Raw genomic sequence first — 25,060 nt, forward strand, 5'->3', positions numbered from 1 at the left:
TATCGGCAACTCAGCTCTAAACGAGTCTGCGCTCCTGGTGACAATGAAGTGGCGTTGGAAATCTTACGCGCACATAGTTTACAGGCAGGAATGCCACATCACGAGTTCCTGAAAAGCGTGTCACGGAAACTCGGCGCCATTCGCTCCTCAGTCTTAGACTGGCAAAAAATCACTCCGTGGCGCCTTCGCCCGACGCCACACTCCAAAGTAGAAAAAGGTTTGACTCACCAGATGATCGTTGGTTTACGGGATGGTCAAAGTCGATGTCCTATCGTTAGTGATCGTCGATGGTGATCCGATTAATGGAGCTCGAGCAATGGCGTTTCACACGCCGCTGCGATTGCGGTTACTCTGCCGTGCCGGGTAGGTTGACGAACCACTTGGAGATCCCCTGAGTCTCCTCTGACAGATTTTTTTTTAACGGATCCGTCCGCTTCCAGCCGGTTGACGATTGCCGGGGAAATTCCGTCCGTCGAGGAGAGGTTGCTGCGCTCGGGTACGGTAAATTATTCTACGAACGATTTAAAGATGGCTTCACCAGAACAGTGAGCACAAGCACGGGTACGGACATGGACAGCACATATTGAGCACATCCAATCACTTGCAATTTTATAATCTGCCTCCTGATCGCACACTCTAGCTTCTTCTAGCTATGGAAACGAACAAAAAGCTTTAATTAATTTAAACACTTGAAATCACTTTAAATTACATACACCTTAAGTTCGTTGGGAAGTCACGGACGAAATGATCTAGACCGAATCCTCAGATTATAAAAAGTGAAGCTCGGACGAACCGGAAGTCCATCATTTCCCGAAATCGTGCTATCGTGAATCTAATGACACGAAAAATAACTTGACTCGTTTAATCGTGCGGCTGCCCTTTCCTACCTTATCAATAAATTAAATGAGCCCCTCTTAGGAACGATTTCAGCAAAAATGCTTGTGTCTTCCAACTGCCTACACTAAGAAATTTAATTCAAACAATTTAAATCTATGAAGTTATAGACAAATTTCTCAACCTGTAAAACTTCTACCTTGTTTGACTCTTATTCCTCTTCGGCCCTTGTTTGGACCCTTCCCGAGGTAATCCTGCTTGGATATCGATGTGGAAAATTCCGCTTCGATCCTTCAGATCCTTATAGTAATCTACTTGGAAGTCGATTTGGAGACACGTTTTACTGCCACCAAGGCGCCTAAACGCAAAAGAAAAGGGCAATCCCTTGATCCCCCTTCTGATGAAATTTATTTGAGCAATCAATGAGGTATGCTCACGGACGATGAGAATGATCCATCATCCAGGCAAAATTCTATTAAACATTGCAGGTTGAATGTCAGGAAGGAAAAGGTCCCCTCTATTGTGATAACCACTTCCGATTTCCATGCTCTTTGCACGTAACTTTTGAACTTCGTTAAATTCACTTCAAACTGGCCGTAGGGGTGAATGCAGTGTACTGGCTGAAACCTTGGTCTTCTCGAGTATCTTACTGAGAAGCAACACACATTTTTCACTTATGACACCAACACTGAACGTTTGTTCAAGGTTGTCTTGAAAGGTCTGTCCAGTGGTGAATCCCTGGATCAGATCAAAAATTAATTGACTAAATTACTTGGAGTTGAGCCTTTTCAAGCAATCAAAATGAAAATGAAATCCCGTCCTGGCGATTCACGCAACGGGATTTCCAATGATTTTTATTTAGTTCACATCAAGTTAACTGAACAACCTTCAGATACTACTCTCGAACGGTTGACCAAATGCTGACTGGGCAGGGGCAAGTAGCTCAGAAACAGGTGGATAATAAGACTGGGACACAATAGCTGGAACATGTGTGGAAAGGAGGGGATGGTCACATCAATCTCTAACATCAGACAAACAAGGGAATTCGTGCATGTTAGGAAGATCACCGGTTCCCAATCGTGCTCTGAAGGCGTCATTACCCGGGCAATGCCAAACTGCGTGATCGATGTCATCAAAATCGGTTGTGCACCTACATATATAGCTGTCAACGAGGTTTATTCTGTAGAGATGTGCGTCCAGCGAGTAGTGGTTGGAAATAAGTCTTGACACCACGCGAATGAATCCCCTACTTACATCCAGACCTTTGAACAACGCTCTCGAAGAAACATGTGGAGTAATGGAGAATTACTTGTCCAAACGTTTTGCCAACCTAGAAGAGAACTCTGATGTACTGATGGGAAAAATTCTTCTATCATAAATCTCGCCTTATTGTGCGCCCACCTTTGCGATCTCATTACCTAGGATTGAGCAATGTGAGGGGACCCATGCAAAGGTAATAATATATGATCTTTCGACCAGCACACTCATCTGCTGCCTTACCTTTGAAAGGAAATGAGATGAGTGCCTTCCTTGTTTCATCGAACGAATAGTCTCAATCGAACTGAGACCATCCGAGAAGATGAAGTAACCCAAGCAACAATTTTGGTTTTGTGAGGGTTCTGTAGACCATGATTTAGACTTGTAGCATGTTTTAAAGCCACTATAATACTTACAATGTTACTTGGGAACGGAACAAGGTTTCTGAAGTTTCCGAAAGGCGGTTGAGTCATTGAAGACACCGAAGCCAGTGGATCTATCAATGCGTGATCCATCAGTGAAAAATCTTCTATTGCAATTGACTTGTCTGTTCTTTTCAGCAAAAATACGGGGAATTGAGATAGTTCGAAGTTGATCTGAAACTTCTTGAATAGCCTGTTTCATGGAGAGATCATAGTTAATGGGGGAAGTGTAGCTAGTAAAGCGTACACGAGGAGGGTTATAGCACGGAAGGCTAATATCCGATGACATATAATTAAGGTTTGATCAATACTCTTAATGAGAGCTCCCAGAAACGGTTCTGCACGGGTTTTACGCCTGCTAGAACCTCTAGGTTCATATTGTGAGTTGAATACATACAGCCAAGGGCAATACGTAAGCAACGATATGAATGCGTTCCAATCTAATCAGGTGGCTTTTTCTTGCCGAGAGGAAGCAAAAAGAGCCATACTCAACTGAAACTGAACTTCCGGGTGAGCACCCCACCATGTCCCGGAAATTGATCGTAGAAAGTTGATCCTTTGTTGACACTTTTGTTTCAAATATCTCTGCCCAAAAGATTTAGACGCAATTGGGCTGGAAAAGTTATGCTCTTAGATCTCTGACTTCTATAGTTGAAGCAAGAGCAAATTGCGAGGTGAAATTCGATTCAATTATAATAGACGACGATCTTCAGCTCCTGATCCGCCTGAAAAATGTCCGTAGGAGGCAATATCAAAGAACTCGCGATCCTGCCATGAAAGTTATCTGGCGGGATTTGCAAACACAACTTAGAAACTTGCTAAGCAAGTCGAAGTATGCCATCCTGATAAATAGAAAAATGCAAAAGTTGTTCCAATTTTGAAGCCGGATAAAAATCCAGCTGAAGCTTCCAGCTACCGTCCAATAAGTTTGCTTTCGTCAATAAGTAAACTTTTTGAACAGGTAATTTTAAATAGAATGATGATTCACATCAATACGAAGTCAATTTTTGCAGATGAGCAGTTTGGATTTCGCCATGGGCATTCAACTATTCATCAACTCTTAAGAATTATCAATTTAACTCGTTCAAAAAAAATCTGCAGGCTGCTCAACTGGAGTTGCTCTTCGAGACATAGAAAAAGTAAATTCAACAGTGTTTGGAATTACAGATTACCGCGCTTATTGATGCGTTGATGTGTGAAGTTGACCGAAAAAAGATTATTCTTCGATCAAAAAAAAAAGGCATTTGACACTATAAACCACGAAATTCTTCTGAAGAAACTTGATCGATACGGGATAAGAGGAGTTGCCAACGATCTGATAAAAACGCTATCTATCAGACCGAAAACAATTTGTAGCTATAAACGGTGTTTGTAGTAGCTTACGCCCGGTTGATATTGGAGTTCCTCAAGGAAGTAACATAGGTTCTTTACTATTTTTTTATATTTATCAACGATTTGGAAAATTTAATGCTTCTTGGGACACCAAGACATTTTGCAGACGACACGGCATTATTCTATCCTCGTTCTAGTATTCAATCCATTGTTAATGACATCGAATCAGATATGGCGAGGCTCACATAATATTTTAACGGCAACCGTCTTTCTCTGAATTTGGCAAAAACAGCGAATCCAAACACATAAAGCAACCAACGATACAGGCAAAACGGTTGCTACGACTACCATGACAAACTCGCTTTGTAACATAGCTCGATTGGAGTGGTAGAAGGATAGTGATATATTGCTTGCCTGCTTTGTTGCAATATACACGGATGAGGACATAGCTTGATCTGAATCAAGAAAAGACATAACAAACAAATTCCCTTTAACACACGTCTATCATCTTCGGCTTTACTCCGTGAAGCAGAAAAAGGAAGAAGATAATATCTTTATAGCTTTTACTTCTGACATAGCGTTATCATTCGGTTCGTTGATCGCTTGTCATTTTGTCATTTGGAGATATTTTTGATTCCTTGGGCAAAAACAAAGTACATGGTTTCCACTCGTCACGGAAAAAAAAAATCTTGCAACACCCCGATCCATGTGTCACAAATTAGTGCATTGAAAAAGATGCGACATTTAAATACTTAGGGTTGCACTTAGATTCTCGCCTTTCATGGGACACTCACTTAAAGCATGTATCCAGCAAAGTTTCATCTTTATGTGGCCTCATGATAAGAGTACGCTATTTTGTGCCCAATGAATCATTGCTGCGGTTTGTTTACGCTTGTATTCATTCCATACAATATCTAATCAGCGTTTGGGGTCATGATGCCAAATCAAAACTTAAAAAATATTCAAACGATGCATAATAGACGTGCGAAAGTAATCTCCCTTATTTTCGACAGTTTCGCTTTATACTAGTCCCAGCCACAGAATTATCCCCTATTCTAGGTTTGCACGATTCTCAAACAATTATGTATGTGCACAACACATTAGATAATCGTAATTTCCATCACAACATTGTTCTTTTTTCGATTAAAGTTAACCTTTAGGGCACTAGACAAGCAAATGAGTTACTGAGAAGCAGAGCATGCATGATCTTGGGTCTGGGTAGCATCACAAACGACGGTCCATTAAAGTTTAATATACTTCCCAACGATTTGATGAACCAATGAATATATTCTCTAAAAGTGCCATCCATTTGCATCTGAGGGTTCTTCTGGCTCCTGCTAGTTTTTTCCCCTGCTCCATTAATTATAGTATAGTTTAATAAGTTCAATTATTTATCTTAACGTTATCACTCTTTAAATGATTTAGATTTATCTTTTGGGTACGTGAATCCTTTCAAAGGAACTATGTTTCACTGGGATTTACATCGCTCCGCGTTTTCTTTGTTATTTTTTCTTCTTTTTAATAAGTGTCCATTGCCAGGGGGCTCTCTTTGCGAGCTCCTTAGTGTGGGGTTTAGTGGAGGGTATTAAAGTAATTGGTTTGATTGCTACATTGAAAAAGTTTAATTTTCCACAATTTAGTTCCAAATTATTTAACTGGCAGAACTCTGCAGGTAAATTATCAAAATACTAATTCTGAAGGACTTCCAGTTAGAGCAGGGGTTCCTCAGGGTCGCATTCTTGGGCCTATATTGTATAACATTTTCTCTTCGGACCTCCCTGATTTGCCTCAGAATGAATTATTTTGTCAAGCTTCTGCATTAATTTTCCATCAGATGTCACTGCTGTTGTTGGTGGTGACATCTATCGGAAACTACACATAAACTGTTTTTCGTTAATTGTTCACAGAGGACAGTGCAGTGCATAACACGTCTCGTACCTCTATACATGCATTTAGAGTAACATCCGAAGTCCCTCCTTTTTTACACATTCTGCACACAAAATAGCTCACCTCTCACAGTATTTCCCGCCGATTTCTATGAATGGAATGGTGCAGAAAGTATTTTTTTTTGCAGAATATGTAAAAAAGGAGGGACTTTGGATTTTAATCAAAATGCATGTATAGAGGTACCAGACATGTTTTGCAGTGTCAGGTATTCTATTTTGTAGTATGTGAGAGGGAAATCACAAAAAGAGTGTCATCATGACATGTTGAGAAATTGAGCTCGTGAGAGCGAATTTTATCTCTCAAATTTGAATTTTTTAGCTCTCCGGGGACTGGTAGTAAAGCAGGTAAAACTGTATTGGGAAAAATCAAATTTATTTAATTGTAGCTGGTTTAACAATAATTTCCGGGAAAAAAGAGAACGACAAAGTCCCTGACTAATTTATTTAGGTTGTCGTTAACTTTGTTTGACCTGAATATGCACCGAAAGCGAATTATTTCCACTTCTCTCAATTTCTATATGGGGATTTTTATCACTTCCTACCAGCGGAACAGCGCCATCTCTGTGGAAAATGGCCGGACGATATGATTAATTACCACAAATCTTTGGTCGCCTATGACACAGGCATTTCCGCTAAAGGAATAAGTCTTCGTGTTATCTGCAGCAGACTGCAGAAAAGTTTAAATATTTTCTCTTCATATTTACAAAAATCACGGTTTTCGAAAGATTCCTTTTTTTTCACTTGGCAACAGAAGACTTCTACATCAATTTCAAATGACTTATAGCGAGAAAAAAAGCGGCTATAGTAAATCATTAGAACAGTGATTTTGTTAAATTACCTTAACAAAAAATAGTACACGCTATTTCAAAACTACCCAAAATTGGGTACAACCCACCCAGATCGGTCAAAACTGAACCTACCCAAAAATGGGTAAACTGTGTTGGGAGTGACAAGTTGACAAATGAACAACATTGACATTAATCCGATCGACGTTGTTCATTTGTCAACTTGTCACTCCCAACACAGTTTACCCATTTTTGGGTAGGTTCAGTTTGACCGACATGGGTGGATTGTACCCAATTTTGGGTAGTTTTGAAATAACGTGTAGACATTCCCATTACTGGTCATTATCAAACGTATCCCATGACAATTTAATGCTCACTGCGTGTTTATTATCATTTCTTCAGTTAGTGCCCTGAAGAACTCATTATACACCGACCCTAGTATTTAGGTTTTCTATAGTATTCTCTTACAGTTTAACGCAGAAAATCAGAGATCCGATCAGTTGTAAGCCAAGGAGCGGATTTTTGATCTCACGCTACTCATTACCTTCAGCACAGATGCCTTTCCAACAATTTTGGATACTTTTTCCCAGTCTTTCGCAAGCCTTGTAACGGAATCCGCTCCCTTTACATGTTTCCTCAAATATGCTTTGGTTAGATCCCAAAAAGTTTCGATTGGCCTGGCCTTGAGACAGTTTGGTGGATTCATCTCCTTGGGTACGAATAGGATCTTGTTGGCTTTTTACCAGGCTAACGTGTCCTTGGAGTAATGAACCGACGCCAAATCCGGCCAAAACAGTACTGAGGCGTCGTGCTTGCGTGCTCATGGGTAACAGACGCTTGTTTAAACACCCACGCAAGTAAACACCGGTTGTCATTGTCTCCGTTGTCACAAACGGTTTGGAAAGCATACCACAGTCACAAATGGCTTGCCAAACCATAGCCATTTTACCGAATTTTTCGGTAAAAATCGACCTATCCGCGTCGTCAACACTTTGGCCATCACGAACGGTGTAGTACTGCTCTCCAGGAAGAGTATTGTAATCAAATTTAACGTATGATTCATCGTCCATAATCACACACACACCGATTTTCCGTACAGCAATTGGTCTCGAACCGAAGCACTTTTCTTGCGAGTGAAAGCTTGTACGATTTTCCGGTCCAGATTTAAGTTAACAGGGCTCGGTTTATGTCCAGATTTTTTATTATCCTGGAAAGTTGCTTCATCACCATACTTCCGAATCGCGTTTCGAACGGCTTACATCATCCGATTTCGCTAATTGACTCAGAGAAATGTTAAGGGTAGTACACCATTTATGCACGATCTATTTGCGCTTTTCCGGAGAAATGCTTCGTATTGTCACGGAAATGTAAAGAAGCGACACTTGCGATACACGAAAGAAAACACAGCGTGATAATCAGCTGTTTGAACGTCATCTAAAACAAGCAAGGGTGTTCCAAAGACGTGCTTAGACATTCTGAGACACCCTATATTTAAACAAGTTTTTAGACCGGCCATGCTTTACGCTGTGCCAATATGGTCTAGTTGTTACAGTACCAGGAAAAAAGCAGTTCAAAAGATTCAGAACAAAGTTCTGAAGATGATTTTGATGTTGCCTCCCTGGTACAGTACTACCATAGAGGTAACTCTAAAATTATAAGGTCTCGAAGAAACGTGCTCAGCGTTTTGGCTCAGCTCTGGTACTATCTTCGGTCTCAAGCTAATCGATGCTCCCCTCGAAACATAGGAAAATCCACGAACTCAAATATGTCAAAATTTCATAGCGAATCAAAACAAACATAGTGTAGTGCTAGAATCTCGACTAGAATGGGGTACGCTTATAGATGGCTACCCAAGTAACCATAGGCACGTTATTTCGCCTTTTTGGCTATATACAGCTGAACAACGGCTATACCAGTGTTGGCAAGTTCTGATGAGGTCCGTATATAGCAAAAAAGGCGAAATAACGTGCCTATGGTTACTTGGGTAGTCAAGTAGTGAGCCAACTTAAAATCATTAGTTTCCACCGGTTGGTATTACTGTTACGTCTTTTCAGAAGCGTATGGGGATTCGGGAAGTGGTCCGTATAGAGTTCTCTACCACTGTTAGTATTAGCATGTGAGCAGTTGCATTTTACTGGTTGAAAATAAAAAAAAACAAACCGCTGTCAAGTCGAACACTTTGACAGCTGATTTCGTGGTTGAAAATAATAAACAAATCGATTTCGCACGGTAACACTAGCTCAGGGGCGAGATGTGCTATCAAATCGGCTTACTGAACAGCCATCAATGAGATGTAAATATGTAAGGCTCAGTGAATTTGTCATCTCTTTCTTTCTCCCGCTTTCATCCATTTAATCAGCCCGAAAACGAAAGATATGCCAAATTTAGTGGACCTCACCTGTTTACGCTAATTGATATTCCATATGTGAATTTAATTCCAAACATCAACGAACCATCTTTGCTTATGGCTTTGTTGTCGTTTGGAACCAGTTAAGCGAGGTAGGCGACGATTGTTCGTATTTGACAGTCACCTTCCCCCCCCCCCCCGTATTCAGCTTACTCACCGGGTGAGTCGTACGTTCTCAATTTCGTCTGATGCATTAGGTTGTTAAAATCTGAGTAAACGAGAAATGTCAAACTGAGTAAAAGCCACTCAGTCAGCCATATCCGGGACTTAGAAAAAAATGCCAGCCATGTCGGAGCAAAACCTTTAAGAAACGGCGAAATTGTAGGCCTTTTTAATACACCATCAACGTAGAGGGCACCACGCGAGTTCGAGAGGAAACGTCAACCAAACCGTTTGTTTATATCAGAAAAAGGATTTTTCAAAACGCAAATTGGAGCATTTTTCATTAAATATGTTGCCAATTTCCACCAGTAATTGTCTTATTTTATGATTTTCCACACATCTGAACTGATTTGCACCTAAACTATTCACACACAAGAAATCCGGAAGATCATAACCACTAAGGCACTATTGGAATTTTGCATTTCTCTCAACAAAAATATTCCTGAACACAAGCAGAATCCTTGCAAAAATGATACAGAATTAAATTTTACAACTATAGATCAAGTTTTCAGATGAATCAATTTATCAGGAAAAGTGAAAAAGTTTTCCGCTTCCAATGTCTCACGGCAAAAAATTCTGCTCACAACACTCTTTTTGACGTTCTAATATACACCATCAGAGGTTGAATCGATCACTTAGTTTCTATTAAAAAGGCGAAATGTTTTAAGGTAAGTAGAAATTACATGCGGAGACGGTTTTCAGTCGTCTTCAGCTCCAGTTAAATGAATCTGGAGCAGGTAATTTTAATTTTGACGTAGGACTACGTCTTTGATTTCTATATGGGGGTACACTTGGTGAAAACCGAAAATGGAACATGTAACAAATTAAGAAAGATTTTGAACGTTAATAACTCAGCTGTCCCTGGTCCAATTTCAATAATTTTATCACCAATCGATCAGCTATATGGCTACGCATCGATAACAATGCTTCCGAATGTTGATTTTTCAACGAGAAACTATTGAAAATCTGGTAAATGTCCAGCATTGTCCAAAAGCGTCGAATTAACTAACAAATCCACCAATTACCTACATGCATATGCTGCTTCTCCAGCACAGTCGTCAGAGAGTAGTAAGTAGACGAAACAAGTCGAAGTGGCATTCGCCTCCGATCCTCGGGCGTGTGCGAATAGGGAGGATGGAATTGCGTAATATTTTGCACACTCATCGCCATACTCAGAACCACACGCTCCCAACGACCACACCACTGTGTGGTGGTGTTCGGTCGTCGAAATTAGTAGCAGCAGTAGCAACAGTAGAAGTGCTTTCGGCGTGTGGCGTTGAAAATTGTTCTCCAGTAACAACGAAAGGCTGCCTGCAAGCCGCGAGCTGCTGCGCCCACATAAGCAACCATCAAAGGAGGAAGAAGCTGCACCGCTATGCTATGGATCGGAATCAGTAGATCTTCGTGAGTCGCTGCGGGTCGGTCATCTATGCCAAGCGTGTCACCCTCGCTCCAAACGACATACAGCTCGACAGCGTCATCTGTGTTGAACCCCCAGCTCAGAATTACTCAACCATCACTACAAAACGGTCCTTATCAGGGCCTCCAAAAATTTGTTAAAGAGTATTATTTGAACATTGGTCAAGGTCATCAGTTTCCGCAAGCAGCTAGCTATCAAGGCTCAACCTGTCTATAGAAGGTGTGGAATTGTAGGCCTGAATATATTGGTGCAATTAGTTTTTCCTCGGCTTTCATTCTGCAAGATTCAATAACCCTTGTAGTGACGTCGAAAAGATTGTTTCAATCGGCGCTTACATATGAAATTCAATGTGGATTATAGAATTTTTTGTATGTTACCAAAATTTATGAATGGTTTGTCACTAAATGTTGAGATAATTTATTGATTATTGAAAAAGCAGCCTGTTTGTGAGTTTTTGCCTGTTTTCAAGTAAGGAATTATCATAATAAACAAATCGCCAGCTGGTATTTCCCGGCGACTTTACAAATAAATAAAATCAAACAAAATCATCATGCAGAACCAGCTGGGATTTGTTTTACTTCATATTTCACAAAATTGCTTTCGAGTGTTAAGACATCGTCTCCCGCGAAGTTTACATTTTTCCCTCTACCAACACAAACATCAGGGCTAGATAGATCTCCATGTACAGCATTACGAAAAGAGGTCAGGTTTCGACCAATAGCAGATAGATTTTAATTCTAAACAAGCCAAACGATTAGAAATTTATCTACCAATCTGCTAAAATGAACACTTAGTTAATTTTCAATAGGTCACTATTGAAAAATACCAAATGTCCAACTGTTGCAATGGTGATCAAAATTATCACCGAATGACTGAAAACAGCGCATTCCCTAACACAGACTTAGAAATCGAATTCGATGCGGTCCCACTGAACGGTGCTCATTCAATCACCGTAAGTGGTAGTGTCCAGTCCAGCAGCAGCAGCAGTGCTTTTAACAACAACAACAACGAAAGACTGTCTGCAAGCAGGGAGCTGCAGAGCTCATATGAGCAACCATAGAGAAGGAGGAAGAAGTCCAATCGCTAGGCTAGGATCGGAATCAGTAGCTCGTCGTGCTCAGCTCAGCATTACTCAACCAGCACTACAAAACGGACCTTTTCAGGACCACCATAAATTTGTTAAGAGTATTATTTGGACATTTGACAAGGTCATCAGTTCCCGCAAGCAGCTAGCTACCAAGGCTCAACCTGGTCTCTATAGAAGGTGTGGAATTGTAGGCCCGAATGTATTGGTGAGATTAATCATCGTCCGACCATTTTCTAGAACACGCTGATAGGAAGTGTTAAAAATCCATATAGAATTTGAGAGAAGTGGGAATAATTCGCTTTGGGTGTATATTCAGTCCCCAGAAAGCCAATAAAATCAAATTTGTGAGAAAATTAGCTCCCACGAGTTCCATCTCTCAAAGTCCCTCCTTTTTTACATATTCTGCACAAACGATACTTTCCGTCCCGCCCCATTCATATAATTCGGAAGGAAATCCTGCGAGGGGTGAATTGAATACACTTTAATAAAAAAATGCACAAAGCTTAAAAATTCATAAATAATAAAAATTCAAAATACACCTTTTAAAGTCGGGTAGATGAATCGAAAATACTCAAGTTGACAGTCCCTTGGATTCTCTTCATCAACTTTCCCTTTGAAATAAATACTACAAATTTGATACGCTTACAAATAAAAAACGGAAAGAGTTAAGATAATTGATGGATCAATTAAAAGAACTAAATGTTCACATTAGTACCGTCCACTAGCGGTCCTACGTCAAGCTTCCGTTCGTGCCCCTAGGCACAGACCCTTCTACTTTTTTATCAAAACAAACTTGCCGGCTGAAAATATTAGAGTGGTTTTGACTCACTCTGCGCCAGAACGTCGTTTACTGGAAAGTGTGTAAAAGTGCGCCTACTCGCTGTTAAGTAGCCATACTTCCCGCTGAAATGAGCATGTACGACTCCATTTTGAGTTGTTGCGAGTTACCGTGTAGGTTGTATTGCCAATTCAGAGAAAAATTACCATTTTTGGCGTCAGATTTGCCAACCGAAATTGACAATGGAGCTTTGAAGCCCTGAACCAATACTATTCGCAGAAGGCCATGTCCTCATGACATTGCGAAAAGCAAGTGGATTTATAGTATTACAGCTGCGCCAAATAAAGAGTTAAACATTTTAAATACAAAGTGATGCAGTCTATAATCGAGCTGACAATCCAGCCGCCGGCCGTTCAACCCACCAATCATGCCAGTTCATCCTGGATTCCAGCCTGTAATTCATTCCAATTAGGTAAACCGGATAAATTTGTTCAGCGATCCAGCTATATTCATCATGTTTAAAGTCGTCAACCAAGTCTAGTGGGTCAGTCCATTTTGTCTTTAAACGTGTTATTAACAAACGATATTTGTTACACGTCTTCTCAATAGTGGCTGATATCGGATAAAATTGGCAGGCGCGTTATTCTTTACTTATCGTATTTATCCACAATGTATCGTAATTAAACACCAAATTTTACTTAAATCCGTAAAACGAAAAGTGTAACGGATTACTTTCGTACCTCTCGGATTTGTTGAGGCACTTTTCTTATAGTTGAACGAGAATACGCAAGGCGGTATTGAATTCTTGCAAAAATCAATTTTTGACAAACTGTCGTTTCCAGCTTTCTTATTCAATGGGACAACGTTTTTTTTAAGTTCATTCATTGAATATACTCAAATCAATATTGAAAGATACCATTAACCAATGTTTTTCTTACGATGTTTAGTGGGATAGGGTAGAGAACTACTTCGGCCTAATCGCCCATTTTGGGCCTATGGAGCAGAAAACTTCAAATAAATCCATGATTTCAGAGTTAACAAGTCAAGAGCAAATTTTCATTACGTCGAAAGTAACAAAGGTAAACAAAGTCGAGCTATCAGTGTCAATCGATGCTCCTGCTATTACACTATATACTGTCCGAATATAGGATCACATCCCATTTTTAAATTTATTTACCAGTCGAATTGCTTTTTGACGTAATCACCTTCCGATCAAAATAGTTTTCGATGTTACTTAAGTCACCTAATTTCTATGGAGATGCCGTTTGCCTTAAGTAACAGCACTGAGAAACCCGTGAAAAGTGTACTTTCGTCGTTTCGCTTTCTCATTATTAAAGTGAATAAATCGAACTGTTTGTTGCTAAGATGATTTCGGTGGTCCTAAAATGATAATGGGCTGCACGTAAGGAAACGTATTTAATGATTCTCTCGAATATCCTGGTAAATACACTTTGACTTAAGTAACAATAGGGGCCACCAAACGACGTATAATAACTTTTGACTCAAAAACCAGTATTTCTTAGCATGAAAGCTAGCGATTTGCCTTTGTATGATTAAAACCCGGCTAAATATGTTAAACATTGTCATCAAAACAAAACTTTATTTTTCTCGGATCGGTGCGAATGTTACTTACGACATAATGAAAATTTGCTCTTGAAGTCGTTTATGCATTTGATACACTGTAAAAAATTATATTTTTTTTTACAAAAAAAAAATCAAAATTATCAAAAACAAAAATTAAAATTACTCAAATTGCCTATTTTTTTAAATTATTTTTTTTTTAATATTTATTTTGTAGTTTAGATAAAGTGATACCTACAGACACTGTGCATTTGCTGGGTAAATCATAAACAAAAAAGTTATGAATTATTAAAAAAAAATAAGTATTTTCCAAAGTACGATAACTATTGGTAGTAATATCTTTAAAATAGTGTTAATATTAAAACACATCAAATTTACAACAAAAAAGCTCATAATGCTTAAATTGCCCAAAGTTGTTATTTTTGAAATACTCGTTGGTTAAAATTCACAAAATTGAATTCCCCCGAGGCGACGTGACCAAGAGGGGGAGGTGGCTGTCAAATACGAACAATCGTCCCCTACCTCGCAAAACTGGTTCCAAACGTTAACAAGCCATAAGAAACCTACAGGGTTTGTTTGCGTTTGGAACCAATTTCATACAAGAATGATCAGTAGGCTGATTTGACAGCACCCCAGGACGTGACGCCCCACGCGCTTTTGTGTAACGGCCCTCACACCGACACTTATTTTGACAATCGTAGGTGTCTAAGTGTAGGTTATTTCATTATGTGCAATTTGTTCTTGGTGCTATGTAGTGGTTGTTTTCGGACAATTCAAATTCTAAAAAATGGTGAAAGTTGCAATGAAAGGAAAGAGGAACAGAATTGTCATGAAGTTTGCTACAAAAGCAAAAATTTTGCAAGATCTCGACAGAGGACAACTTATGATCGAAATAAGGCGGACGTATAACATCGCTGAATCGACTGCATACGACCTAAAGAAGAACAAGCTGAAAATCATGGAACAGATCGCACATCGTCAACTTCGGATGGGTAAGCCTTTTGAAATTTATGCGATGCACATGTTCTCATATAAATTCATAATCTGCAGACAAACGGAAAACCTTCAAAAGGGCTAAATATCCTCTACTCAACGAAGCTCTGTACATTTGGTTTCTTCAGAAACGTGAATGCCATATCCCTGTTAGCCAGGATATGTTGACGGTTCAGGCAGCGAAACTGTACGGAAAGTTGTACAACGATGAGAAGTTCAAAGGGAGCCGTGGATACATTGTGAATTTCATAAAACGACACAACATCAGGTTTCTGAAAATAACGGGAGAGAAACTTTCTAACAATGCTGCAACCGTTGATTCGTACATTGAACATTTTGCAACCATCGCTAAGCACCTATCTCCGAGCCAGATTTCCATCGCGGACGAGAGTGGGATTTATTTCAAATGTACTCCTTTGTCAACATATGTCACAATGGACAAATCATCAGCTCCAGGAAGAAAGGGGAACAAGGAGCGTGTGACGTTTATGCCTTGCGCAAATGCCGATGGTTCGTTCAAACTTCCGCTTATGATGATTGGAAAGTCAAAACGACCAAGAGCATTGAAGAACGTCCATGAGCTGGCCGTATACTATGCTTCGTCAAAAAATGCCTGGATAAGGATTGGTTTTTGAAGGAGTTTGTTCCTAAGGTAACGGCAGTTTTGGAAGGTACTAAACTGCCGGTAAGGGCCGTCTTAGTGTTGGACAACTATTCCGCACATTGCAGCACCGACGAGCTTAGAACTGCAGATGGAGCAATCTCTACAATCTTCCTACCACCACAAACGAAGTGATAGACGACTAACTGGCGAAGAAATCAATTAAAATAATGTGGTTCGCTGTAATAGAATTTTCTTAGAAGCATGTGCCATCAGCCACCAGATGGGCTAGAATTTTTGTTTTGATATGATCATAGTTGATTTTGTGTGCAATATGATCTTTGACAGTGTGCAAAGAGTGTATCATTTTGTCATTTTTTATGCATTTCAGTTTAGAGTAGAGTGAAGAAGATAGAACCAAAACATTCTAGTACATTTAGTGTTGCCATGTGGTTCAATCCATTAGTAGTGTTGCCAAGTGGTACAATCCAGTAGTAGTGGTGTTGCCATGTGGTACACTGAAAAATTGCAATAGCAGGTGCGTCACCAAAGTTTTCGAGCCGCTCCGTCTGTCACTTCGTTTGTCCTACCACCTAACACAATAGCCTTGTTGCAGCCAATGGACCAAAACGTCATCCAGATGGTCAAGTCCAACTACAAGCAAAAGCTTATGCGTGAGCTTGTTGGACGCCAAGGAGAATTCGATGACATGGTCAAGAGAATCAACATCAAGGATGCTATGTTTTGGGTAGCCGAGGCTTGGGACGAGGTACCGGCTGATTCCATTGCCAAGTCATGGAAAATTCTGAACAGGCGGTTGTACGAGAACGTTTACTTTCGATTCAGCAGAAATTGATGGACCAGGACAATACCGTACACGAAGAGGACGTAGAGTTTGACGTCCTGAACAACGATGATATTGTGAACATCGTTTTGCACCCGAACACATCGTTCTACGACGGCAAAAATACGTTTTCAACTGTCGAGGGAGCAAATGCTTCATCAGTTTGGGAACCACACCAGATTGATGTGGATGACGAATCTGAAAATTGTGTTTCCAATTAAACAACTTTATCGGGAATCGATCAAGTGCTTGGACAGAGAAAAACGGACTTTCATTGGAAAGCCAGTTCCTGCTGCGAGAAGAACGTAGAAATGTCCTAGAGAAAATAATTGATTCACGGAATGTAAATGTTTGATTTTTATATCTTTTGCTTTGTTATTTTTATGCATATCACTACTCAAAAAGTTATTTTTGTTTTTCCTGAAATAAATTGATTTACTGAATGTAAACGTCTTGATTTTTTTTTCATGCTTTGTTACTAGACGAATGAATTTGTTTTATTCTTAAATAAACAATAAGTTGCCTGACAAGTTTTACTAGTTTATTTAACCATGATTATTGTATTGAAAAAACCGCGAGGCTCTAAGACCAATTTCATGAATTGACCACTGTTACGGTAGTTCCGGGTCTTCCAGAGGGTCACCCTGTGGTGTTCAGAGTCCTTATTCCGAATATAATTCACGAAGAATGTCACTATTGAGTCCTGCAATCAATAAAATACCATCAACGAGTATGGAAAACAGTTCACCTCAAACGAAACTAGTTGAATTCTAAAATCGGGTCAAAAAGCTGACAAAATCGGATCACCACTGTATTCAAATTATAAATGAATATAAAATAAATATGTTCATTTGAATTAATTAATTTTTATATACACTGCAGATAACCGAGTTTCAATATACAAAATAACGCCTCTTTCAGCCCCTCGTTTTAGCTACATCCAATATTGTTAAAATAATCATTAAATATCATATTATAAATTATTTTAAATGTCTGCATAAAAAAAAACGCAAGAAAATACTTCGGATAATCGAATTTAAAATTTCGGATAATCGAACCCCGGATAATCGAGTCCGACCTGTAGTACTCATTCATTTTTTTTTTCTTTATTAAAGAGATTTTTAGCCATAGGCTAGTTCATCTCTTAGTACTCATTCATGACGATTACTCTTTACAGCTAAAATAGCTAATTGTGACACTCTGAAAGCAAAATTGACTGGTTTCATGTGTCATACACAAACTTTACCTCCTCTACTTGCATCTTACATATACAAATTATTATTAAAATATCTCATAGTTTCATTATTTAGAAAAGTAGTATTTTAACTGTAATGAGTATGTTCAGGCCTACTGCTCAGTGTGGACAGCGCTTAAAATGGCTTCATTACACATTCAACCACATAAGCACAACACTATACCGATAACCGATAAATCTCTGGCTCACCAAAAATTCAAAAATCTATCGTTTTAAATGGTGCTCGTGTAGCCGTTTTTTTCTAAAATTTAATAACAGCTGTACGCTCAATTTTAAGATTCACTGTCTATTTTTTTGCGAAACAGGGGAAATGGCTCTAATGTTGGCCTATGGATCTAAGATTGGGCCCATCGCTAAAAATTAGCTATTTATTAATTTTATCTAGATGAACGCGACATTGGGATGGATATTTTTGGTCGCTATTGAAAATTTAGTCGATTGCTGAATTTATGTATGGGCCCAAATTAGGGACATTTAGGCCGACATTACATCAATTTCCCCTATCGCTTAAATCACGCGTGTGAACGGTGTGAACTCGTTAACAAGTTTTGCAGCTCAACATTATACGAGAGACAATTATAATTCAGCTTTGTGTGTGGAAACGAATAGGTTCTCTAAACATGTTTTCTCAAACGTGTTTTCTTCATCACGAAGCTTGAAGAGATTGTAAATAGCAAACTTAGTTTATCTCTTTGGGAAGTTTTGGCAAAAAAACAAAAGTGGAATTTGTCAAATCGATAGAAGTTAATCAAAAACGTAGATAGCGTTGTATTTCCGTGTAAGCGAATCATGTGTCGAAGTCTCCGGAATCTTGATCGCTGTTCTTGGTGAACCGGTATAAGGAAAAATCACCGAGCTCATCATAATTTCAAATCTCAACAACAGATCAACATAATCCGAGTAAACACTAAGAAAAACCCAAATAGAACTGGTCTGTTGTGATCGTTGACCTTGACATTCGTTCGTTCTAATGTATCTACAATTAATGGATTGAATTATCACCTTTCAACACTGCGCTGCTTGGTTGCAGCTGAACCAGCAGTAGGACCACCAAAACTCCACCAACGGTCATCCAAGCTGGCGCCGACACCTGTGGAGTGCATCTTCTTGCCATCACGTCACTATGGCAGTTAGCGGATATTTTTTAATCCAAGCAATCTGAGTCGTTTCTCCTTTCGTCGTTAATCGCAGTTAATCACTTAATGTTACGACACAGTTTACGATGCACTTTTGTTTGCTTCTCACATTAAATTAGCGTTGCACCTCAATGGAAGAACCACTATTTCAGGGTGTCGATCGTTCGTAAACACACGCACATTCAGTGTGCTATCGATACTTTGTTCCGGTAGCGACGAACTTCTTTTCCGAACGGCTGTCCAGTCTCGACTGAATGAACCCAACTTCCACTGCGACACGGGCGCATCCGAGGACCATATAGGGTTTTTGATCTTATTTCTGGCCTACTAAGCACAACACGCGCTTTGTCTCTCTTTTTTTTTCGAACGGATCTGGACACACAATTTGAATGTTTCGTATCTGAGTGATGCGGAGTCGATCACTTTCAATTTTCAAGTTATTTAGCTTGAAAAATATTGCCTTTTTTTTACATCCTCTCAACACCGCTCACAAATTGGCACCTTTTCCAGGAGCAAAAATTAGAACTCGTGACATTCTCATTTTTTATTTACAATTACTTGATTGAGCCAATATTTTCCTCTACCTGATAGTGGTGTTAGTATGCGTTACCAGTTGCACCAAATCGTCGATAAAATGCATTATTTACAAAAGCGTCCCTTCGAAAAAGTAATCGAGATTTCTCGTTTCTTGAAAATCAGCTGTTTTTGACGTAGACTACGTCTTACGGGAAGGTATTGAAAATCTAAAATTGCGAGCGTCACGAAAAGGTGTAAAGTTTTGAACGCTTATAACTTTATCATTTATAGATGTAATTAAAATCCAAATACACCAATCGATAGGAAATAACTCTCAAAATCTGCTACAATAAATGATTTTTCAATGTTCCATTAAAAAACTGTTGAAAAATGTACAAATGAAAAGTGATAATTGTTGGAGTAAATCGGTAACGCAGTGTGCTGATCACCTCCTTGGAGACCGAACGTCACCCCTAGCAACCTAAGTTTTCTTAAATAAACAACGGTGAAAAACTTTTCATTCCTGTTCAAGACTCCACTCAAGCTAGTCGTTAAATAAAATCCATTCTACTTTTAAACTTTGCTGTTCCGGTTCTTTCTAACAATCAAGAGGTTATGGGCGACTCACGCAAGGATTTGGTCCACGGGATGCCGCAGTTCTCGGGCACCGGTTTCGACAATTGGCAATTTCGAGTGGAGAAGTATCTGAAGTCCGTGAAGCTGTTGGATATCATCAAGAAGGATCCTCCGATGGAAGCGGCCGAGCTCACGAAGTTCCAGGAAGATGACGGTAAGGCGGCGTTCCTGCTGACGTCATTTGTTCATGACGATTTGCTGCATTTGGTGCGGGACAAGGAGACGTCCAAGGAGATGTGGATGAGCCTTGAATCCGCCTACGCCAAGAAGTCCGTCTCGTCGCAGACATTCGTCAGGAAGCAACTTGCGAAGCTACGAATGATGGAAGGTTCGTCTGTGAAAGATCACCTGAAAACCTTCGAAGAGCTGATCCGACAACTGAAGCTGGCCGGAGCGAAGCTTGAAGAGAACGATATTGTGTCCCAGCTGTTTGCTACCCTTCCCGAGTCGTTCGATCCGTTGGTTACGGCACTGGAAAATCTAGGTGAGGAAAACCTAAAACTGGATGTTGTTCGCGAGCGCCTTCTTGCCGAGGAGCTCAAGAAAACCGACCGGGCAGCGGATTCCTGCCAAGAGAAACCTGCAGCATTCCAAGGATCGAAGCAGAAGCCTGGTAAGTTCACCGGAAAGTGTAACCGTTGCCAGAAGAAGGGGCACAAGGCCAAGGACTGTCGTGTGAAGTTGAAGACATATGGGCGCGCTGAAGCTAACGCTGATGATGGAGGTAAGGCGGTGGCTTTTATGACCGGGAGATGCTCCCAAACAAAGGACGAGGGAGCAGTTTCCTTTAAGCTGGATTCCGGAGCCTCGGACCACCTTGTGAATGTGAAGCACTGTTTCGCCGACCTCACGAAGCTGAAGCACCCTGTCGTCATAAACGTGGCGAAGGATGATCAATCCCTGATTTCCCGGCACAGTGGCACGATCAACGGCGTCAACAAGGAAGGTAACTATATCAGCTTGAAGAACGTCCTCTTCGTACCAGATCTTCGAGCGAACTTGCTATCTGTGAAGAAGATGGCAAAAGCGGATCTTGATGTCACATTCACGAAAAAGGAAGCGATCATGAAGCAAGGTCGTGACCTGATTGCGAGATGTCCCATGCGGGGCGATTTTTACGAGCTCGATCTCCGTGTCGATACGGTGGCGGTCAACATGTGTGGAGCTGTGACTGGTAACCTGTGGCATTGTCGACTGGCTCATTTGGGGAGCAAGAGTTTGCAGATACTCGCGAAGCATGGCATGGTAACAGGTATTCCCGAGAAACCAGATAAATTGGATTTTTGTGATGTTTGTGTTCTCGGAAAGCAGTGCCGAGAACCATTCACGGGTACTAGAGTCCGTGCAAGACCTCTAGAACGAGTGCGGTGTGCGGTTCAATTACACCAGCGGCTTGGAATGATTCTCGGTACTTCGTCACCTTTATTGATGATTACACGCACTTTGCAGTAGTATATCCCATCAAGAAGAAGTCCGAGGTGTTCCAGAAGTTTCGAGAGTACGAGGCCATGGCGAGTGCCGCTCTGGGACATTCGATTTCAAAGCTGACTGTCGACCAAGGGCGCGAGTATTGCTCCAATGACCAGCGTGATTGGTACGTTTCCAAGGGGATCCAAGTCGAGCCAACCGCAGCGTACACACCACAGCAGAATGGAGTGTCCGAACGGTTCAATCGGACAATCGTCGAAAAGGTGCGTGCGATGCTGATTGAAGCCCAAACTCCGAAGAATCTGTGGAATGAAGCGGTTCTAGCGGCGGTATACCTGACGAACAGAAGTCCAACCACCGCGGTATCTGATTGGAAGACTCCTGCGGAAATGTGGACTGGTCACAAGCCGGACGTTAGTAAACTACGTGTGTTCGGCTGTAAAGCATTTGCTTGGGTGTCCACGGCACAGAGGAAGAAACTGGATCCGAAAAGCAAGCCTGCTGTGATGATCGGCTATGCGCCGAACGCCTACCGCCTGTGGAACAAAGAGAAGAAGCAGTTATTCCTAGCCAGAGATGTCAAGTTCGATGAAAACAGTTTTCCGTTTGCCACCCAGATCCGTGACGAAACTCCTTTGGTTGTTGCTCCGTACGAGTTCGAGGATCAAGATGAGGAAGACGTGCAAACCCCTGAACAGTCCGTTCAACCCGATGAGCCGCTGGTGGCTCAACATGACGACATCCTGACTGATGATGAAGAAGGCGAGGTTGAAGACGACGGTGTTGAAGAAACCGGAGCGCTCCCTTCGCAACTAGACCGTGGTTCAAACCTCGAAATGGAAACCCCGAAGCGCAGCGAACGGGAGCGCAGACTCCCCGGTAAGTTGAAAGAATTTCTGGTTGGAAAAATTTTCACTGCCGCGCAATCCCATTCTGCAGATGTTCCCCATAACGTTTCCGATGTACTATTTGACGGTTCCGTTGGACGAGATGAGGCCGAGCGTTCGATCTTCGATGTCCCGGAGGCGTACAAGGAGATCGCTGGACGAGCCGACGAAGCTCTTTGGCAGCAAGCGGTCCGTGAGGAACTGCAGTCGCTAGCGGACAACCATGCTTGGCGATTGGTGAGATGCCCTGCTGGTGTGGTTCCGCTCAAATCGAAATGGGTCTTCCGAATCAAGCCGGACGAGCATGGCGAACCGATCCGTTACAAGGCGCGCTTGGTGGCGAAGGGATTCCAACAGAAGCCCGGAGTCGACTACAACGAAACATATTCCCCCGTAGCAAAGTTAGCCACGATACGAACCGTTCTTGCTGTAGCAACCCACCGAAGGATGCACGTTCACCAACTCGATGTGAAGACCGCATTCCTCTACGGTGAGCTTGAAGAAGACGTCTACATGGCCATACCCGAAGGAGTTGCAGCACCGCCGAACTTCGTTTGCAAGCTGGATCGATCGCTGTACGGACTCAAGCAAAGCCCCCGCTGTTGGAACAACAAGCTAAACGACCTTCTACTGGATTTCGGCTTTACCCGTTCCCGGCATGATTACTGTCTATATACCAGGATCGACGATCGAGGGGGGGTATACATAATCATCTACGTGGACGATTTGCTCATTGCTGGCGATCGACTGGACCTGGTGAAGGAGATCAAGCGTGCTCTTTCCAAGAAGCTCCAGATGACGGATTGCGGCGTGGTTAATCATTTCCTTGGAATGAAGATCCGATACGACCGCGCCACCGGATGCATGTACCTGGCGCAAGAAGCTGCTGTGGACCGTGTGCTGACGAAGTTCGGCATGCAAGACTGTAACCATGTCAAAACCCCAATGGAGAAAGGCTGTTTCCTGCCACCACAAGCTGCGAATCCTGTGTCGCATCCATACCATCAATTGCTGGGCAGCCTGATGTATACGATGCTGTGTGTTCGACCGGACATATGCTACGCTGTTGGATACCTAGGGCGCTTCCAAGTTCAACCTGATGAGGCCCACTGGCAAGCCCTGAAGAGAGTGGTCCGTTACGTGAAGGGAACGAAGAACTTGAAGCTCCAGTACAAGCAAAACGACGACGCCGAGGCACTTGTCGGGTACGCAGACGCTGACTGGGCATCGGATGCTGAGCATAGGAAATCCGTTAGTGGCTTCGTCTTTAAGGTCTTTGGGAACACCGTGTCTTGGGCAAGCCGCAAGCAACAAACCGTTGCACTGTCGTCGTGTGAAGCCGAGTATGCAGCTTTAAGTGCCGCGGCCTCCGAAGGGCTGTGGCTGCACGGAATCCTTGAAGACCTGAAGCAAGTTCGACCGGACACGGCATTCAAGGTGTACGAAGACAACCGTGGGTGCATTGCAATGGCCACAAACACCGAAAGCAAGCGTGTCAAGCACATCGATGTAAAGCACCATTTTTTGCGCGACCATGTGGCACAAGGAAGACTTCAAATCGAAGCAATTGATACAGCAAACCAAATAGCGGACACGTTCACCAAGCCCCTGGAACCTGGACGTTTCCGCGAACTGAGGACCCTCCTAGGACTGACCGATTCAGGGGGGGTGTTGGAGTAAACCGGTAACGCAGTGTGCTGATCACCTCCTTGGAGACCGAACGTCACCCCTAGCAACCTAAGTTTTCTTAAATAAACAACGGTGAAAAACTTTTCATTCCTGTTCAAGACTCCACTCAAGCTAGTCGTTAAATAAAATCCATTCTACTTTTAAACTTTGCTGTTCCGGTTCTTTCTAACAATCAAGAATAATTTTATCACTGTTTTCAAGAAATAAACGTTCTTCCCAAACCCAGTCGTCATAATCGAGTACCATTTGGTTGCACATAGTGCTGCTTGAATCTGAAGAGTTATAAAAGAGCGTTGCTTTTGTGCCTCAACTCAGCGGCCATTCGTTGCTAGACCATCTAGCAGTATATTTAGTTCGTTCGTTCGTTCGCTTCGCTATCGAGTTTTTCTAGTTCGTTTTATTGCTACGTTCGCGTCGTGGAAGTGCCGTCATCGACAGGCGCATTGGCAAGTCTAATTGCACTTGCCAATAAACAAAGCATGGTACGCAAGCGTACTACCATAGAGACTAGAAGGTCCCGAAATAACGTGCTCAACTTTTTGGCTCAGCTCTGGTACTATCTTCGGTCCCAAGCTTTTTTCACCCCTCGAAACATAGGTAAAACCAATCACCCCTCATTTTATCTGTCAAACTTTCATAGCGAATCAAAACAAACATTGCGTAGTACTAGAATTTCGACTAGAATGGGATACGTTAATCGTTTGCTTGGGACCAATAGGCTAGTCAAGTAGTGAGCCAATTTAAATCGTTAGTTTCGTATTGATTGTTGGTACTACTGCTCCTGCATCGGAGGGCCCTAGCATGAAGGCCCAAACGGATCCCAGCGCTGCTTCGAATGACGCTACAAAGCAACCAATTATCGGTGCTCGGAGTAGAAAATGGCGGTGGTGACGCCGCTGAAATTGCGAAAAAGGAGCGGATTCCCCCGCTGTTTACCCCGATGGAGTACGTCGCCCAGCTTAGGGATGAACTGGCAAAAAGTAAATTGTTCCCGTGATTCAAAATCTGTAGCGTTGGAACAAAGATCATGTGCTCCAGCCTACAGCAGTACAAGTCGGTCGGTG

The 25,060-nt window shown here is 41.6% G+C and overlaps 1 protein-coding gene across 2 annotated transcripts in view; it reads right to left on the reverse strand.

Moving 5' to 3' along the window:
- The window catches only part of LOC135698313 (serine protease snake-like), a 32,023-nt gene extending 12,951 nt beyond the window's left edge, over positions 1-19,072 (reverse strand). For both annotated transcript variants that reach the window (XM_065218231.1, XM_065218232.1), the window contains exon 1: positions 18,707-19,072. In XM_065218231.1, coding sequence (XP_065074303.1) covers positions 18,707-18,818 — 112 coding nt within the window. In that variant the 5' untranslated portion in view covers positions 18,819-19,072. The remainder of the gene's footprint in view (positions 1-18,706) is intronic.
- Between the last annotated feature and the right edge of the window lie 5,988 nt (positions 19,073-25,060).

Source organism: Ochlerotatus camptorhynchus, unplaced genomic scaffold (assembly GCF_037179485.1).
Source record: "Ochlerotatus camptorhynchus isolate MF236.1 unplaced genomic scaffold, CSIRO-AGI_Acam_v1.1 ptg000084l, whole genome shotgun sequence".
Classification (NCBI taxonomy): Eukaryota; Metazoa; Arthropoda; class Insecta; order Diptera; family Culicidae; genus Ochlerotatus; species Ochlerotatus camptorhynchus.